At 46.4% G+C, this 19,185-nt stretch overlaps 1 protein-coding gene across 2 annotated transcripts in view; it reads left to right on the top strand.

Moving 5' to 3' along the window:
- Positions 1 to 19,185, top strand: part of acap3a (ArfGAP with coiled-coil, ankyrin repeat and PH domains 3a) — a 54,933-nt gene that overhangs the window by 33,027 nt on the left and 2,721 nt on the right. Inside the window, exons 5-24 of one of the 2 annotated variants that reach the window (XM_076041838.1) lie at positions 511 to 569; positions 942 to 1,125; positions 2,237 to 2,281; positions 2,437 to 2,532; positions 2,987 to 3,061; positions 5,103 to 5,114; positions 9,683 to 9,795; positions 10,647 to 10,698; positions 11,555 to 11,655; positions 11,791 to 11,902; positions 11,998 to 12,206; positions 13,400 to 13,469; positions 13,794 to 13,888; positions 13,965 to 14,182; positions 14,645 to 14,734; positions 14,840 to 14,929; positions 15,007 to 15,233; positions 15,368 to 15,477; positions 16,175 to 16,285; positions 16,392 to 16,453. In XM_076041838.1, coding sequence (XP_075897953.1) covers positions 511 to 569; positions 942 to 1,125; positions 2,237 to 2,281; positions 2,437 to 2,532; positions 2,987 to 3,061; positions 5,103 to 5,114; positions 9,683 to 9,795; positions 10,647 to 10,698; positions 11,555 to 11,655; positions 11,791 to 11,902; positions 11,998 to 12,206; positions 13,400 to 13,469; positions 13,794 to 13,888; positions 13,965 to 14,182; positions 14,645 to 14,734; positions 14,840 to 14,929; positions 15,007 to 15,233; positions 15,368 to 15,477; positions 16,175 to 16,285; positions 16,392 to 16,453 — 2,131 coding nt within the window. Of the gene's footprint in view, positions 1 to 510; positions 570 to 941; positions 1,126 to 2,236; positions 2,282 to 2,436; positions 2,533 to 2,986; positions 3,062 to 5,102; positions 5,115 to 9,682; positions 9,796 to 10,646; positions 10,699 to 11,554; positions 11,656 to 11,790; positions 11,903 to 11,997; positions 12,207 to 13,399; positions 13,470 to 13,793; positions 13,889 to 13,964; positions 14,183 to 14,644; positions 14,737 to 14,832; positions 14,930 to 15,006; positions 15,234 to 15,367; positions 15,478 to 16,174; positions 16,286 to 16,391; positions 16,454 to 19,185 lie in introns of both variants that reach the window. The other variant, XM_076041837.1, reaches the window with a different exon arrangement.

Below are 19,185 nucleotides of genomic sequence, written 5' to 3'. Positions count from 1 at the left end.
AGTTTGGACATGAATTTAATGTCATTTCTTTCATTTCATTCATTCTGACTATTGACATTGCAGTTTCTCACTGAAGGCATCAAAATTACGTATGAACACACATGGAATTTTGTAGGAAACAATAAAAGTGTAAAATAACTCATTTTACATTTAAATTCTTCATAATAGCCACTTTTCATAAAAAGCATATTTAGAGTTGTTGAACATGTTTTTCTTCTCTTTCTTCTTGTTCTGCTGCATAATTACGTTTATCCTGCTCATATATTTGATGTTATCAGTATCTATTTGCAGTGTAGAAAGCTGTAAAGATAAAAAAAAATAAATAACAACTGCATGAGAAGGTGTGTCCAAACTTTTGACTGGTAGTGTGTAAACCAGCTGACCGTCTTGATGACTTGATGATACTTTTTCAGCTCAGTCCTTTCAGTGTTTCTGCTGACACTTGCAGCAGTCGCAGGGCTTCAACCTGATTAAGATACTCAAAACAATATTTCTCTCTCTCTCTTTCAGATCTTGTTTGATCAAGCTCAGCGTTCTGTGAAGCAGCAGCTGCACAACTTTGTGAAAGAGTGAGTAAACCCCTCTGTTCAAGTGTAGTCGCACAACGCTACACTGGAGCTCATAAAACATTCATCCCAGGTGGACAAAGTCCATAACCTTTAGAGAGCGAGTGCACCTCTGTTACCCCCTCAAAACCTTTTTGGTGTCTTCAAATATTCAAGAGGGGGCGACCTTCTGGCAGCCCCGCAGTGTTTTTACCCACATATCATGAACCCTCTGCAGCTGAAGTGGGTCACCTGCAACCTCACCGTGAACTTTGTGGGATGGCCTCCGAATATCCCAAAAATTTTGACGACGTCCGTAGCTGTGTTTTGACTGTTGACCTGCCTTTTTCTTTGTGTCGTTTGTTTTTTTCTTTTTAACTCGTCTTCACCCATCAGGGATGTTCGCAAGTTCAAGGAGACCAAGAAACACTTCGACAAGGTACGAGAGGACATGGAAATCGCGCAGGTGAAGAACGCCCAGGCGCCGAGGAACAAGCCTCACGAAGTGGAGGAAGCCACCGGCGCGCTCAGCATCTCGCGCAAGTGCTTCCGACATCTGGCCCTGGACTACGTTTTACAGGTCAGGACGCTGTTGTGTGTGACAAATGGCGAGAAGCGCGGCGTCGTGTTATGGCGAGTGGTCAGTGCTCGATGTTTTTGCCATTTAAGCAAAATCATCTCTGGAAATATGAAGATAGACGCTGACACTGAGTGCAGGTGAAGCGGTGATAAAAAAAATAAAAATAAAATGGGTGGATGTTTGGACGGGTTGGATGAAGGGAGATATGGCTGAACAGGAAGTCCCTTTGTTATTTTCTGGTTGTTGTTGTTCTGCCCATTCCCGCTTGGACAGTCTGATCGCTGCCGCACAACAGCAACACAACGTGTGGCCTGCAGCCGTTGTCAGTCGCACTTGTGTGACACATCCCTGTTGCCCGGTCGTTCCTGCGGCACGGCCTGGTCGTAACCTCCTCCCGCAGGAACACAGAGAGTGATTCAGTGTGTCGGCCGCCATTGGCCAGTGGCCTCCTTTCTTTCCCCGGTCTTCACTGCGCCTGCTGGCGGCCGTCCCCCTCTTCCAGACGCCTCAGCCTCAGCTAGACTTAATTGAAAGTGTCTCTAGGCGGAGGAGGTCAGAGCCGCAGGGCCGCGCGCCGCGCGTGTAACCGACCCCTTAAATGTAGCACAAAATGTCATTAGGCGTTGCATCAGTTCAGCTATACAATGTGAAAGTCTCAGGAAGAGCCACCGGGGGGGGCTGGTTTGTTTACGGCGCCGTGTTTGTTTTTCGACCGCTGCCGTTCAGCTGGCGTAGTGCAGCTTTGCCAAAGTCCCCGAGATGGATTTGTCACGTCTACGCAATCACTGGCCAACGCTGTTAGGTAAGTAAGTCAGTGGCCAGTGGCTGTATATAACACACAGCGCTTCAAAGTTAGATGTGTTCAGAGATGCTTGCGTGTAATAAAATGATAAGATCCCACTTATTTAAATGCGTGGAACTGTGATGAACCTGTTTTCCATGTCAGACTTGCATTAGTTGGTTCAGCTGAATAACTAAACCAGTGGTGCTAGCTGTCCACTAGAGGGAGTTTTCCCAGTGACCATGTGTGACAAATGAGAGGTTTTTTTATTTTATTTTGGTGGTAATCTGACAACTTGAATCCAGTCTGTCTGCTCTTTCATCTCTGCAGATCAATGTCCTCCAGGCTAAAAAGAAATTTGAGATCCTCGACGCTGTGAGTGCACGCTGACACGACTAACTGCTCCATCCACCACTTTAGGGCACATTTTAATTGACTTGATCTTAACACTTGTGTCCTGTATTCTCTATAAATAAATCAGTTTAAAAGAAAAGGAACCAAAACCATCTGCATGTCTGTGCACATTTCAGATGCTGTCATTCATGCACGCCCAGTACTCGCTGTTCCAGCAGGGCTACAACTTGCTGGACGAGATCAACCCCTACATGAAGAAACTGGCTGCTGAGGTGAGTGGAGCTGCTTTGTGTGACCTGATCTGATCACTTTGATCACTATTTGAACTGCTGACGTTCTGCAGTTACATAACACGTTTGAATTCCTGCTCGCTTGTTTCTGCATTATAGGTGTTGTTTATGTATTGGGATTTTCTTTTTGTGTGTGTGCATGTTTTATACCTGAATAATAACATCCATCACGGTCTTTTCCAAAATGAAAAGACTTCACTAGAGTTTCATCCAGTTTTTTTTTTTCTTGCTTTGTTATAGCTGGTTGATTATAGCTGTCACAGATCAATGCTGATTATATAACACAGAGCCACCGTGTCATTGGGCTCCTATATGTCATATACGGACTGCGCTGTCACTCTTTATGTACAGTTTTCATTGGACGTACCGTGTTAGATTCTGACAAACGGATTCTGCGTGTTTTTTATTTCCGTGTCCTGAATGAACCGACTTTCAGCTGGATCAGCTGGTGATTGATTCGGCCATGGAGAAGAGAGAAATGGAGCACAAGCATGCAACCATTCAGCAGAGGGTGAGTCGCTCTTCATTGTGCTGTGTGTCAAACAAGTTCAAAACGCAACAGTCCAGACGATGCCTTGTTCATTATTGGTGCTGTTGACTGTAAAGTCATGTTTTAAACACGGTGTCTTAACTGATTTTTCTAATTAAAAGCTAAAAAGGTGCAGTTTTGCAAAAAGGTTAAAAAGTGTTTTTTTTTCTCCCCCGCTGATTTTACTCTTTTCTCTTGTTTGTTTTGATGTTGTTGAATAAGAGGAGATTAAGACACCAACCATAGAATAATAATCTGGAGCCGAGACCGCAGACGTCCATGTTTCTGCTGTGGTGGAGAAACCTGAATGAATCTAAAAGGTCTTGTCTCTCAACTTGTCAGATTGATGCTGAGCCGCTGTGAGACTCTAACTGGGTGTGAATGTATTCAGCCCTCACCTTCAGGATCCCGTCTGCCACTTATCCCAGTCCTTGTGTTGTGACTGGAGAGGGATTAGACCTGGGCAGCTGGGAAGTGTTTGATTAATCCCCTCTAACAAGGTCCGGCCTTCCACTTAAGCAGTAAAGCAGTGTGTTGTTTTTTGTTTTTTTTAAGCTGCTAATGCCACTGTTTTCTGCTAGAAACGCCCAGCACACTGTATTCAATTTGTGCTGATGTATTGGCGGCAGTCTCAGTCTAATTTACTGGCATGAGCAAGTTAAGCCCATTAGGCAGAAGCTATTGGATAAATGCATTGATTTTGTATGAATACTCACGATCCCCGGGGGGTCTGGCCAGTTGCACCGTGTGGTTTGTAGCTGTGGGCAGAAATATTGATCCCTTTGTGTTTTTTAGTGTTATGGTGAATTCCCTACTTTGATGCCACTTGAGTCCGCTTGTATTTAAAACATTTTGTTCAGCAAATTCAAATTGTTTTTCCTATTGAAGCCGTTTAGCGACCTTTATTTAACCAGGGAATGCCTGTTGCAATGAAAAACCCCTCAGTCAAACAAGTCCAGGCCAAGAAAATTCCACAGTTAAAATACAAGCAAAAGAAAAATAGTAATTTACAGGCAGAATATGAATAAAAAAAACAAAAAAAACAAATGCATGTTATGGAGTTGGTCTCATTAGCTCCCAGTTTGGATACAAAAGTTCTCAATGAAATGAACGAGTGACAAGTGAACAACAGCTCCATCATCAAAATAGTTCTGCACTGCACTGTTATAATTATAATGTCTGGATTGCACTGAGGAAAAATTATTTCATCTAGAAGTTGAAGGGGAAATCATTCCTGGAGTAACAGCTAATACAGCAAGCAGCTGCTCACAGAGAGACCTTCAAGTTGAAACTCTCAATTTGTTTTATTCCATCTTATCCATGGAGGTGTTGATCAGGGGATTTTGATTTGTGTTTCAGATGCTACTGTAGTGCCAGTGTGTAGAGTCTCTTCTTTTTTACTCTCGGCTCAGTAACTTCATTTCCACTTGACACAAAATTAACAGAAGCAAACGGGTGAATTTGTTTTTTACGAGCTTGTAAATTGAGGCGAGGTTCTGGTCGTTGTTATTTCTGTGTTCAGGATGCTTGGGATCGATTACACTTGGCTGGCTTTGGGCGCTCTGTGCTCTGCACGCTGTCATGCACGCGCCGTGGTCCATGTTGCAGTTTAATAATTCACAATCCCCTCTGTTTCCGAGGGTCCGTGTCTGGCTCCTCTGCACCCCGGGATCAGTGACCATCTGTCAGACGTTTCCCCCGCAGGCGCCGCGGCCTATGTGCTCGGGGAGGGCGGGGTCACACGTGGGGCCAATTATCGATCTGTTTGTGTCAAAGCTGTTAGAAGCTCTGAGCGCCCGCTCATCACCGAGGCTCGCATTGTGCCGGATCAGCCGTGAGTTAAGTCAGCTCACGGGTCCGGCCTGCATTAAACTGTAGCTGGCTGGACGGCTGCCGTGTTGCTGAACCAGACTTGGGCCTGAGAGGCAGAACTAACCTAAAGATGATCGTTCTCATCACTTAAACCAACGTGTTTTCTTCTCTCCTCTCCGTATGTTTGCGGCACCACCGACTCCTCCGACAGACCCTCCTGCAGGTGAGTGCCCCGGCCTTTCTTTTTAATACCTTCATGTTGAAAGCCATGCTTGCACAGTGTTGCTTCTGGATGAGTGAATTCTCTTTACTTCATTCTGTGGCAGCGTCACTCAAACCCCTTGAGGTCATTTAGCTGTGGCTAGTTTGAACGAGCTGAACAGGAACCGTCTGTCGCATGGACTGGGAGCTGATACATACATGCAGGGCAAAATTCACTTTGCTGTATATTTAAAAAAAAATGTGACTCTGTCCTGTCAGTGAACCCCAACCCACAGGAATAAAAAAGATCCTCCCTTTACTTATATTTCATATACTCCATATGTTATGGAAGTCAGCCATTTGTGATGTCACAAGGGGCATTCATGCCTCTCATTTTAGCGACATCCCCATGTGTTCGGTTCTTTTTCGTCGTCCCCTTCCAAGCACATGGAGAGTGGAACCATGAATCACTTTTAGCAGGAAGCTAAAGCTAGCATTTTATGAAGAAGCTATAAACAGAGGGCTAAATACGAGCTCTGTGACAAACATACCATACCTGGAAAACGTGCATCATTTTGAAACTTTAACTGAGAAAGAAAAAAAGCTTTGTAACTATTTCCCACTTAAAATTCTGCCCAAACTATTATCTTTGATTTTTCACCTCACCTGTTTACCTCTGTCCTCGTCCTAATTAGCATGGGAGCTTCCTTTGTGTAGATTTTTCACCTGGCAGCGCCGGCTGAGTCGACTCACTCATGCACAATTTGCATTTTGTATTTGTCGTCTTTGTTCTCGGCGTGGCCTACTTTGCTGGAGAGATATTTCTTCCCCCTCACTTGCTGTTGTCGTCGTCGTCGTCGAGCGCGTGCAGCAAAGCCTTGTGCAGACCCGTGCTGAACAGAACACGGCGCCAGCAGCGGTAGGAATACATATGCAAGAACCAGGAGGGAGGAAAGTGAGTCAAAGTGGTCCGACAGTGGCAGCTGCACCGGCGTGGCTGGCTGAGTTCTCATTGTGTAGACACTACGGAAGAGCATTGCTGCCACCCTATAAAAAAAACACAAGGGTCAGTATCACGTCATGACCTGATAGTTTCACGTTTTTACAAGAGAATTTTCACGTTATAACATGAAACTTTCATAAAATAACGTGAAAATGATCACGAAATAACTTGAAAATATCATGTTATTTTGTGTTAATTATCACAAAAAAAAACATGATAGTTTCACATTATAATGTGATAGTGAGCCCTGTTTGTTTTTTTCTATGGTGGCAGCAATGCGCTTCTGTGAGAAAGCTTCTAGATGCCAGTAGCATTCATTTTTAACAGCAGGTTTAATGGAGAAGTCCTGTCCCCTGCAGCCAACTCCACCTGCTCCACTGTATTTTTTACATAGAGCGCCGCACTGCTCGATCCCATCAATGGATTTTTTTTTACGCAAAGGTGGTGACTTTATAATATGAGCAATATGATTTATGATGCCACTGTCCAGCTGGCAGAGCATGCAGTAAAATTGAAAAAAAAAACAGCTGTCACTGAAATCGTGAAGCGACCCGTCAAACAGATCAAATGGATCATGGTTCAATCTGCATATTTCTCTTGATTTATTTATTTCATCCCTGAAATAATGGAAAATCGATGCGTCATCGAGGAAGCCAACACACAAAACACAAAGACACGTTTTTGTTTGTGTAGGACCTGGAAGCATGAAACACCAGCTTCAGAGGGTTGAATGTTCCTATGAAAAGATTCTCATCGCTGCTGCGTTCACCAAAATAGAACAAACACTGGCGCTCATTAACACGGTGCGGCAGCCGCTGGCCTCGTGCGTGTACTGGAGGTCATCAGCGGGAAGCCAAAGACAAAGAAGACGACGTCGCTCATCATTTCCTCAACTTGAGTGGCGGCTCGTTGAGTCGCGGCCACGTCGCTTCCGCCTGGAGGAAGTTGGCGTCCCTCATGAAAACAGACTGAGACGAGACAGATTCTCCGCCTGAAGACCGCCGTTGTCTCTTTAATTTTGCGTCATATGGAAGATGAAACGCGAAATTCACAATCTATCAATCGTTAATGTGCGTCTCTCATCCGTCACCACAACAAGACTCCCGAAATGAAAAGAGGCCGTCCTTCTCGCGTCGTTGACCCACACAGTTGTGATAAGCAGCCCTTGGTGTCGAAGGGTGAAGTTCAGGCAGCTGGACTGCTTTTGCCTTCTTGAAGCTTCTTCAGCTTCTTCAGTGAACCAAAAGAAGCCTTTTGGATGAGAGGCGATACCGGTCCGGTTGCCTCAACTTGAACCCTTCTCGGACGTACCCTTGGTGATGTCACAAGGGGCCACAACTTCATGATAAGGAACCACTGGTGTACGTCCTTTGCAACGGCTGGAATCTCCCTGAATCTCTTGACATGGTGGTAGCCGTGGACGTCCCCCCATCTCGCCTGCAGGTCGACACTCCGTTGCCCCCCCGCTGCATCGTTGACCCCCCCCCCCCCCCTCCCGCTGCTCCGCCAAAAAAAAAAAAGTTTGCTCCGTTTCCCCGGCGCCTTCAATAATTCACTGTTTTCAGTTTCTGCCCGTGTGACGTGCGCTGCCATTAAAAATAGATTTGCTACTTTTGTTGTGTGGGGGCTTGAGAGATTGCACAGCGCCGGCCAGTGCGCATTTTGTTTGCCAGCGTCGCCTCGCTTGTTTGGCCACGTTACTCAGAGGTGGGCGGCGGCGGAGGGGCAGCAGAAGAAGCAAATGTGACAGCTGCAGGTGAGAGTCGCAGACTTTTCCCAAATCTTTGCCTTTTGCGGTTGTTGGCGGAGCTCCTGTGTGTCAACGTGGCCCCCGAGCGCTGTTTGTTTGGCCGCGCTGGCAGCATGCCAGATGGATCCCCCTCCGGGTCAACATGGGGTGGTGGGGGTGGGGGGACTGGAACTCCCACCTCCTGCAGCAGAGGAGGCGCCTTTACAAAGCCGTAAAACCAAAAGCAGGCTCACTCAGAGAGGTGCCACAGCAGCCTTCTGCTGTTTTTTCTTTTACTGAAGAGCAGCTACAGTTGTGTGTGTGTGTGTGTGTGTGTGTATAGAGTGGACTCCACTTTCCTCCCGCCAGCACTCATCCGCAGACGCGTTGGCAGCTGTATGGTAATCAGTCCTGATCCTGAGGCTCGCAGGGCTTCAGGCAGGCAGGCAGGCAGGCAGGTGGCGCCGTCAGTGGAGGAACGCGGCCAAAGGCGGCCGTGGGAACTGCAGCCCTCCGAGAGGGAGGATGCGTCTACTTTAGGAGAGCGCAGGAGTGTCCGTGATTTTTTCTTCTGCAATGTTGCTGGAACGCAAAGAAATTAAAAATGAAGATTTTCTGCCACTGGGACCACAGCTTGGTGGGTTGATTTGCACTCTGGAATTGTTGTTGTTGTTGTTGTAGTTGTTGTAGTTGTAGTTGTAGTTGTAGTTAGGAGGTGCAGAGTTGCTGTTTGCTGTGGTGCTTTAACGCCGATGAAGCTGCAACTCTTTTTCGTTTTGCTGTCAGGGTCTCTGTCCTGTCGCCTGTTACCAGTGTGATGCCTGTTATTGGGTTAAAGTGTGTGAAAATGCAACTATATAGGACAGAGGAGTGAGAATGTTTTTTTTTCGCCCGGTTGCTGGCAGCTTTGTGTTTTTTCTCCTTTTTGTCCCTTTTTTCCTTTAATTTGTGCTTCCCAGTCAATCTGTCATCGCTTTAAGATTCTTTTCTTTCTGCAGTCTGTGCCCCCTCCCCACCTCATTTCTTTGTATCAATTATTAATACAGCACTCTGTAACTGCAGTTTATTATTAGCGTTGGCCTTTTTTCCTCGTTGTAATTTTAGTACCCGAGCGCTGTGATGTGAAAAGGCTCCTTTTTTTTCCCCCCTTTTTTTCTCACGTGTGTACGAGTTAACATGCCGGCGTGATGTTGGCCAGGTCTGCCGCTGGCCATACAAACGGCTGCATTCACCGACCAGCTTACGCAACAGTACCAGTGAATGTGGAACAAGGTTGAATTAGATCTACAGAGGATACAGAGGATTTTTTTTTTTTAAATTCCATTATTTTAATATCAGACTCTTTTTTTACAGCGCGCTCCCCCATGTGGCCGCTTAATCAAAAGCATCAAATCAGCAATCTAAAATTCATCGTCCGTCCTAACCGCTTCCTGCTGACTCCCGTTCACATGGTGGTTAGTCATGAGGAGGTTATAGAGGCTAATTTCACATGTTCCAACCGGCGTTTATGTAATAACCTGCGTCACCATCACATCTGGCGAGTTATGAAATGCTTCCGCCATGCCACGCAGGAAGTTGGCATGACACCACCATACATACACGGGCGCGCACGTGACCGCTTCTACATGAACGCACAGCGTGTGACGACGGGGGTCTTTTCATGGGCTGCATGTACAGTGCGGCGCTGCAGAGCCGACGTTACTGGTAATCAGGCAGCATCACATGTGCGGCCGTGGCACAGGAGGCGCAATAATAATATTTTTCTTTTTGGGTGGAGTGGGAGATCTTTCCTGCTGCGGTGACCTTTGGTCAACATGGCTCCCGGCCTCATCCACCGCCTCCCTGTCTCCCTCCCCAGGACTTTTCCTATGACGACACCAAGGTGGAGTTCAATGTGGACGCTCCAAACGGCGTGGTGATGGAGGGCTACTTGTTCAAGAGGGCCAGCAATGCGTTCAAGACCTGGAACAGGTAAGAGAGGCTGCACGACTCTCTTGAGCTTTTCGCCATCGTGGTGAAACGACGGTAAAACGTCTCACAGCGCTTTTTATCTGCAGAGGGCAAAAACCTCAATTTGCAAGCTGCCGCATTGTTGTGCACCTTTTGAAGCCAAGAGTGTGAGTTTCACAGAAGTCTGTCTCTCTTCTCATGCAAGGATGGGATTGACTGGTTTAGACGGGGTTTGCCAGCTGACTTACATACCAAAAATATACTTTATTCCTGAGCTGCAGACTGCTGTAACTATGCAGTAGAGTATGTGTCACAATTCACTGAGTTGCGTTGCTTCCTGTTGGTCCAAGGGGCAGCAGCTGAAGCCACAATGCTCAGATACAGTGGGGTGGGGTGCTAATGCTGATGGCTGATTTTATCGGACATCCCTGAAAGTGACATGCGGACGGGGGCATAGCTTCAAAATGTATTTTCCCCATGGAGTATCTGGGTCATTATGAGAGAAATGGTATTTCGACATGAGGAACCTGTCAAAGTCTAGAATCCACGCGCCAGTCTTCAGATGATGAGAGCACGCAGTCAAAGCTGCTGCTGCTGCTCCCTCTGCAGGCTTGTTGTGTTGTTGTCAAGTGAAGCCATGCGGCGAATTCATCTCGCGTGGCAGCAGCAGCGGCAGCAGCAGCAGCAGCAGCAGCAGCGGCAGCGATGTTTTGGCGCCAGGAGCAAAAACCTTTTTAAGTTTTCGCTTTTCCCTCCCCGTCCTTGATCGGAGTCGTGCGCTGAGTGTTTGCCCCCTTCCTCCTGACCTTGTAGCATGAAAAAAGGTATCCGTCTATGATCTAATAAATATATGTATTTCCTCTTCTCTCTAGACGGTGGTTCTCCATACAGAACAGTCAGCTGGTCTATCAGAAGAAGCTCAAGGCAAGTCCATATATCTTCTGCAGTCGTCCCCTGTGTATAGTGGCCCCTGCGAGGTTAAGTGCACTTTATGGAGGATGCCATTCCTCCACCTTCCGGCCCCCTGAAATACACCATCATTTCGTGTATGCGAGATCTCCACTGATATCTCGGCACTCAGCCGAGAGCCGACCTGTCTTGTTTCCAGGTCGTATTCAGTTCTCTGCGTGACATCCGCACACGTGTAAACACACAGAGGCCAGGAAGCCGCAGTGAAGCGAGGAAACGCAGCTGGGCTGCGTTCCACCATAATATAAAGATCTCGGATGGAGCATTTCACAGCTTTCTACACTGCAGATAGATACTGAAGACATCAAATATATGAGCAAGATTTATGTAACTATGCAGCAAAGAAAAACATGTTCAATAACTCGAAATATGCTTTTTATGAAAGGCGGTTATTTTGAAGAATTTAAATATAAAACGTGTTTGAGTTATTTGACACTTTTGTTGTTCCCTACATAATTCCACGTGTGCTCATACGTAGTTTTGATGCCTTCAGTGAGAAAGTGCAATGTCAATAGTCACGAGAATGAAAGAAAAGACATTGAATTCACTGGGTGTGTCCAAACTGTTGACTGGTAGTGTACATAAAACTTAAAGTAATTAAAAGGCCAAAGAACATTGATAAATTTCCAAAAATTAAAATCAAATAAAACGGTTACATACTCTACACGGGCGGTTTAAAATATTGTTTCTAACTTGTCTACAAGGGATAAAAGTGCTAAAATTCAAGTTGCGTTGCGAAATCTCCTAGGAGGATGTGTGCCGGGTGTTACGGCTGCCTGAGATCCCTGAGATGTGGCGCTTGTGTTTGCAGGATTCTCTGACGGTGGTGGTGGAAGACCTCAGGCTCTGCTCGGTCAAGCCGTGCGAGGACATTGAGAGGAGGTTCTGCTTCGAGGTCGTCTCCCCCACCAAGTAAGCCAAGCAGTGTGATAAATGAGCTGCAATGTTTGTTTTTTTGGGGGGTTAGGGTTAGTAGTAAACTGTGCTGACTTAACATCTCAAACAGAAACCCCTGAATCTCACAGCGATGCTCTGGTTATTTTACAGGAGCTGTATGCTTCAGGCTGAGTCCGAGAAGCTGCGACAGGCGTGGATCCAGGCGGTGCAAGCCAGCATCGCCTCAGCCTACAGAGAGAGTCCAGACACCTACTACATCGAGGTCCAAACAGAGCTGACTTTGTGAGAGATTGTGCCTGCAAAACTTGCGGCTATTTGGGATGGTAACGTTGCCGTTTGTGTGTCCTCGACGTGAAGCACCTGGACAGAACGGCCTCGCCGTCCACCAGCAGCATCGACTCGGCCAGCGAGCCTCGAGAGCGCAGCGTGCGCGGCGAAACCATCCTGCAGCGCATCCAGTGTCTGCCGGGGAACGAGCAGTGCTGCGACTGCGGCCAGGCCGACCCCCGCTGGGCCTCCATCAACCTGGGCATCCTGCTGTGCATCGAGTGCTCCGGAATACACAGGTGCAAGAGCTGCAAGGCCAAGTCACAGCGTTTTTTTTTTTCTTCTTTGTTTCTAACATTTTCAGCAATTCTAATGTAAAACCAACACAGTTTTCCTGATGTACACAAACACACACACACACACAGCTGCCGAGATCAAAGAGCGTCGCTCTCTGGACGAGAGGTTCTGTTGAGGGAGGGAGCTGATTGAGTGGACGCAGACACACAGCCGCACACAGCCGCACACAGCCGACCACTGAGCAGTCTGGTGAATGATGTTGCGGTGAGAATGATGCAATGCTGGCAAATGAAGGTCATGGTGCTCTGGCCAAACACGTCCTCACAGCATCCAGATAGATGGGCTCCCTCTGTGCTCATGCTGTGTTACATCACACTGTTGCATCACTGAGGCCAGTTGATCCAGCTCCCTATGGGGGGGGGGAGTTTTCCCTTGTGAGTTGACTGTTAGTTATTTATTTTTTTTATTTAGTCTAATTACTACTTACGTAATCAAAACTCCAGTGTTGTGTGTGTGTGTGTGTGTGTGTGTGTGTGTGTGTGTGTGTGCGTGTGTGTGTTGGTTTTGGGCTCATCCTCCCTCAGAGATGAGGCATCGTGGTTAAAGTGCAGGGCGATTGAGGGGTTGAAGCCACATTATCACCGTTGCCTGGATACCACGCAGCGACTCGCTGGAACTCTGAGATTTGCATGACATAAGCAGGGCCTGCTCTCATTTCCCACAGGACAGCACGTTATTTTGTTTTTTTTCGTCTGCAGCCATTCACACCACATCACTGGTGTTTGTTGTTATTGCTGTAGTGCAGTCTTCTTGTTTTTCCTGTTAAAAGAGCAGAAAGGTGCTTTATCATTTAACTTTTGAAAGTTACGTACAACTGTGAATTCATACCTAAAGCGTACAACACTTGTGGAATAGGAAGCCAGCCAGTGATGAGTGCAAAGACAAAACACAGACAGATCCAGCAAAAAATCTGGAGCGCTTGGGATGAGGAGGAAGGATTACAGAAACATACACAACAATAACAACTGTTCATTTCAGAGCAGACATGAAACTGATCTGTTTGCGGTTTCTTGATTATAGAACAAGTTAGTTTAGTTTCCTGCCTAAAAAGGACATTTGGAGCTGTAAGCTCTGCATTTAGCCTGCAACTTTTTCGGCAGACATTTAAGAGTCTGGGTTGTGTTTTATTTTGTAGGAGCCTGGGAGTTCACTGCTCGAAGGTTCGCTCGCTCACTCTGGATTCATGGGAACCTGAGTTATTGAAGGTAATGTTTGTCTTTGGGGTGTCCATTAATACAACACAAGTTTTGCACACATAGCAACTGATGTTATCTAAGAAAACATCAGCCAAACTCTGCCCTACAATATTTAAAGCTGATGCGACCATGTGTTTCACTTAAATAATACAAATACAAAGAATAACATATATAAAAGCAATGAAAAGCAGGTATATGAAGCCTGATAGACATGGAAATATTCAGAAAGGCAGACGGTCCCCAGTTGACCCTTCGTCTTTTGTGAATTAAAATCCAGAGTAAGCAGATATTATGAAACAGAGGCTCAATGTCGCTCATCTCCCAACTCTGCAGTTGATGTGTGAGCTTGGAAACAGCGTCATCAACCACATCTACGAGGGCTCGTACCTGGACCAAGGCCTGAAGAAGCCGTTGCCGTCCAGTTCAAGGTAGGAGTTCGACACCTCCTCGCCCCGGCGCTGGGCGCCACCACCCTGCCACACTCACTGATGCGGCGTCTCGCAGGCAGGAGAAGGAGGCTTGGATTAAAGCCAAGTACGTTGAGAAGAAGTTCCTGAAGAAGCTGGGCGCCACGGAGATCCTCATCAACGGCGAGCGCAAGTCCGAGAGGCGGTGGAGCGTGAAGAAATGTCGCAGGCACAACAGCGCCACCACCGTCCCCAAGACGAGGCGGAGATACCGGCAAGAACCCGGAAGCACCTCCCCTTCCACCCTGTCTGCAGGTACACCTGTGTGTGTGTCATTGGTTATGCGTGTGTAAGGGTTCCTCCGAGCCAGCAGAGGGCAGCAAACATTTTTTTTTTCTTCTTCAGTGGAAGTTGTGGGTTACCACAGGTGTTCTAAAGTGATCAGTTATGTTAACCAAGACACAGTAAGGCACAAAGTGGATGTCATCCTCTTGTTTGAAATTTAGAGTTAGTTTATGTCATGTTTATTTCAATCAGGCCAATAAAATCAAACCATTCTGTCATTTAAATAGTCGAGAATACAAAATGAAGAACAGATTAGATGAGCAAAGAAGCACAAAACAGAACAGAAAGAATTGAAAAATAATCGAAAAGGAGTGAGAAGTGAAACGTATTTACTCTCAACCCACGGACTTGGGTACTTGTCGACTTCCTTGCTTATGCTAACACTCTACCCTGTATAAATAAGCATATATACATCCCCCATCTGTCTTACAGCAGCTGCAAAGTTCCGACGGGAATCCCTGTTCTGTCCTGACGAGTTGGACACGCTCTTCTCCTACTTTGACACGGGATCTGGTCCTCGAAGTAAGCAACGCTCCGTGCAAAATCCCCCTCGCCGATCGCGGGTTGTGGGTTCGAGACTGGCGGTTAACTAACGTGTCCATGTGGTGGCGTCTCCCGGTCCGGCAGGCCTGAGCAGCGACAGCGGCCTGGGGGGCAGCACCGACGGCAGCACCGACATCCTGGTGTTTGGCTCCGTGGTGGACAGTGTCACAGAAGGTGAGTCTAGTGTGCGAAACACACCGGGGGTCTGGAGGTCCGGAGCGGAATTCTAAAGATACTTGTCTGACCTCCAGAGTGCGAGGTGTCGGAGGACTCGAGCGGCGAGGCCGAGCTGGAGGCGGAGCCGGAGACGTCGGACCCGGAGGACGTCAGGGAGCTTCACCCCGGGGCGCTGCTCTACAAGGCCTCCAAGGCTCGGAACCTGCCCGTCATGGCCGAGGCGCTGGCCCACGGCGCCGACGTCAACTCGGCCAACGACGAGGACGAAGGAAAGACGCCGCTCATGCAGGCTGTGGTCGGGGTGAGACAGCAGCGAGGACGTATCACAGCGCGTTAGGCTTCGGCTATGTTCACACTGCATGCTGGTGTTTACTTGAATGAATAAATGGCCAACAGTTCAGTATTGAGCGTCAGACAACCTGCATATGACCGCAGGGTTCCCTCATCGCCTGTGAGTTCCTGCTCCAGAATGCCGCTGACGTCAACCAGAAGGACGCGAGAGGGCGGGGCCCCCTGCATCACGCCACGTACCTGGGACACACAGGGTGAGGAGGAGGGGGAGGAGCCTCGCAGCGAGCGTCTCACTACTTCAACAGTTCAATGTCCCATCAGACTGCTTTGGAGCGCATTGTTCTTATATATTTCTGCATTTTTCTCAGCCATACTTCATTTCATCAAAGTGTTTCACAGGCCGAATGGTTCACGTTCACTTAGAGTAATCTGTGATTTTTAGAAATATAAACGCTAAATAACCACAAAAAAACAGAAACCACTGAAAAAATAGAAACAAAAAAAAATATATATATATATATATTTTAAAAAAAAATGTAAACATTAAAGTGGTGAGAACATACTGTGAAAGTGCACATTATGTATGCACAAATCATAACATGTCATTTCACTCCCAACCTACATCTGTGACTGTACCGGCTCAAAACACATCTTTTTCCTACTGCTTTTAATGTTTAATTACTGTTTTTATGTTACTTATTAACAACAGCTGACACTCACCTCCCTGCTTTCTCTATTTTACCCCACAATCTTGATTTATTTGTTGGTATATTTGAATTTACCAACAAATAAATTAAAAAAAAACCAACCACTTAGCTCGCTACACTAACGCTGTACACTTTAATTGTCAATGTCACATGACTCAAGTGAAAGCAGACAAAGCAGTAGCTCATTAAGTGTGCTTGCTGTGTGTGTGTGTGTGTGTGTGTGTGTGTGTGTGTGTGTTCACAGGCAGGTGTGCTTATTCCTCAAACGAGGGGCGACGCAGAACGACGAGGATGAGGACGGCCAGGACCCCCTGAGCATCGCCGTGCAGCAGGCCAACGCTGACATCGTCACGCTGTACGTACCCCCGCCTGCGACCACGCCAGCCGCCTCTGGGGGGGGGGGGTGCTCTCGGCACTCGCGCTAACCTCTCTGGCTCCTTCCCTCCCCTCCCTCCTTGCAGGCTGCGTCTGGCCAGGATGAACGAGGAGATGCGCGAGTCGGAGGGACCGTTCGGACAACCAGGTCAATACCCGGCCAGCAGCCCCACAGAGCAGCAGTATAAGAAATGCATTCAGGAGTTTATCTGTCTCAATATAACCGAGTGCTAGAGGGGGTGGGGGGGCAGTGGGCGGGGCTTCAGAGGGACCTCCCCCTTCAGCAGCAGGCTTTGCTTGTCTTCTACGCCAAAACGAAATGAGACTCACCCCCTCCCCCCCCCACTAAAGCACCCACTGCCACACTCAGGGTGAACTGGGCGTTAACCTCACGTAGTGATGTCACATGGGTCAGAGTGGAGAACTCACTGCCAGGGAACTCTTGTCTTTTTTAAAGGCCGTCCAGCAGCGTGTGGCGCTCTGGCACAAACCCGGGACCATTTTCTAGAGACTCTGTGCCAAAGATGGTCGTGCTCAGTGGGAGGAGCTTAACCTCGCTTCCAGAAGTCCTTTCCCCATCACTCACTAGTGTGGCTTTTGTGCTCCAACCATTCATTAGAAGGACTCAATAATATGGAAAAATGGTGAAATGAGCGGCAGGCTGACAAAACACACTCGTCACGTTTATGTTATACAATTCACACTCTTGGATTCCAAAAGATTCAAACAGTAAAAAAAAAAAAAAAATAGACCCCTCAGCCCCCCCCCCCCCCCCCCCCCCCCCCCCTTGAGTTTTTTGGTCCAATAATTTAAAATGTTGAGTGAACATAAAAGGGGGAAAGCACTTCTGGAACCACTGGCTCCGCTCACTCTCTAGAGTTCTGATGAGTCTAGAAACTGTAGAAACTGGTCTCAGTTTATCGTGACGAGCAGAACCCAACTACAACTCTGACCTTGTTACACTGAGGCTAATGACTGTGATTGCTGTTAATGGGAGAAAAGGACAAAGAAAAGAATAATTCCTCTGAACTTGCGGAGGAAATGAGCAAGCAAAGCTTTCAAGCTCAATAAAAAAAAAGCAAAATGATGCACTTTTTCTTACCTACAGCGGTTTGAACTTTTTACTTTACACTCCTTTGTCTTGTACATTCATTCTTCTACTTCCGTTTCTTTACTTTTCACACACAGGTTCCAATGCTTTTGTTTTTTTGGTTTTTTTTATCAATGACAAAGACGAAACCTTCCAGAGCAATAGTGCAATGATTCTTTCAGTGCAGATGATCTGTATTTTTTCTATTATGTTCAGCAACAGTGCAGATGGTATTTTTTAAGCCGCATATATTTTGTTAGATTTCATTTTGCTGGGTAGTTGCACGCATAGCGTCAGTCTGTTATTCTCATGATGAGAAGAAGGCGAGCCAGTTCTCCACCGTTTATAGAGTCGCTTCGTTCAGTGTTGCAGAACAAACTGCAGCATTGGGTGGGATTTCTTTTTTTTTTTTTTTTTTAAAGCAAATCACACTAAGCTAACATGTGCTACTGTATATTATGGTATTTGTACGTCAACATGTCTATTTATAGTGATGTAATGTATCACAATTAGGACTATTTGTTCTTTGTTTCTAGTGCATGGGATGCTGTTGCCCAAGTGTTTACTTCTGTGCCCAGTGTATGTGAATATTTTAATATTGTTTAAATCATGCCAATACTATATTCTTCCAAGAATCATGGCAACTGTGCATGGAGGAACATGGATGCAAACACTCCTCTCTCACCGTCTTCCATCAGCTGAATGATGTTGTTGCACAGAAGCTTGATGACAATGAAGGAAAGTGTAGGTCTGACGGGAACTTCCTGTTTGTTCTGGGTCGCTTGCAGTAAACTGGCTGTTTGGCCGTTTGTTCCGAGTGTCGAAACAAGTGTTCCCAAAGAGGTTTGTCTTAAACAGAAGCTACAGATGCTACAGATGCTACAGATGCTACAGATGCTATGGACTTTTGAGGTTCAGTTCAAACCAAAGACCACAGACAGTTTTCTAAGAGAGCCTTTTATTCTGCTGTTAGTATTATTATTATTATGACTATTATTATTGCATTGCTGGTGTGTACCTGTTACAGTGAGTGCGAGTCCAAAGGGAAGTTGCATCCGTAGATAATGGGCATGATTTGTCTTAAATTGTTGAAAGATTGGACCTTGTTTGCCTTTAACAAAATCAGGCTCTGTATTTCCGTCTCTCAGAAAGCTTCTAAATGATCAAAACCCTTGTGAGTCTTTGCAGATGCTCCTGGATTTTTAAATCGGAGCTTGAAACGATTGGTTGTGTACTCAGCTGTGCTTTTAGGTCTTGTTTTTACAGATTGTTATCCAGCCAAGTGCAAAACAAAACGAAACAAACATTTTAAATATTATATTTCCATTAACGCAGCCCGTTTGGTTTCTGTGCAAATCATGATGAATTGCAAACAGTTTCAGACAATAGATAAAATTGTTTTTAAATCTAATATACTAAAAAAAAAAATGAGACCATCTTGTTTTAAGTGAGGGGTCCGACCCCTTCCCTCTACCTTTAATAATTTCCCCTAAGTTTTTTGTTTGGTTTTTTTTGAAGGGCACAGACTTGAAACAGCTGCTGAATCATTCAAAATAAGAAATATGTGACAGATATTCATATTTCAAAAATGGCAAATGATTCAAAAGTGTGATGAAGTGGAAACAAGCCAGACTGTGGCAGCTGTGTTGGGAGCACTGTTTGTCTGGTAAACACATTTTTTCTTAAAAACGTTAGTATGGGCTTGTAAAGGCTCATGCGGACCCCATTTCTCTGAGCAATATCTCGGTCAGGCTTCAGTCATTTTGGCCCTTTCTGGTCGGCAGCACTTT

The sequence above is a fragment of the Nelusetta ayraudi genome, unplaced genomic scaffold (assembly GCF_046127955.1).
Source record: "Nelusetta ayraudi isolate G7.1 ecotype Tasmania unplaced genomic scaffold, CSIRO-AGI_Nayr_v1 ptg000070l, whole genome shotgun sequence".
In the NCBI taxonomy this organism is placed as follows: Eukaryota; Metazoa; Chordata; class Actinopteri; order Tetraodontiformes; family Monacanthidae; genus Nelusetta; species Nelusetta ayraudi.
This window is presented reverse-complemented; position numbering and strand designations above follow the sequence as displayed.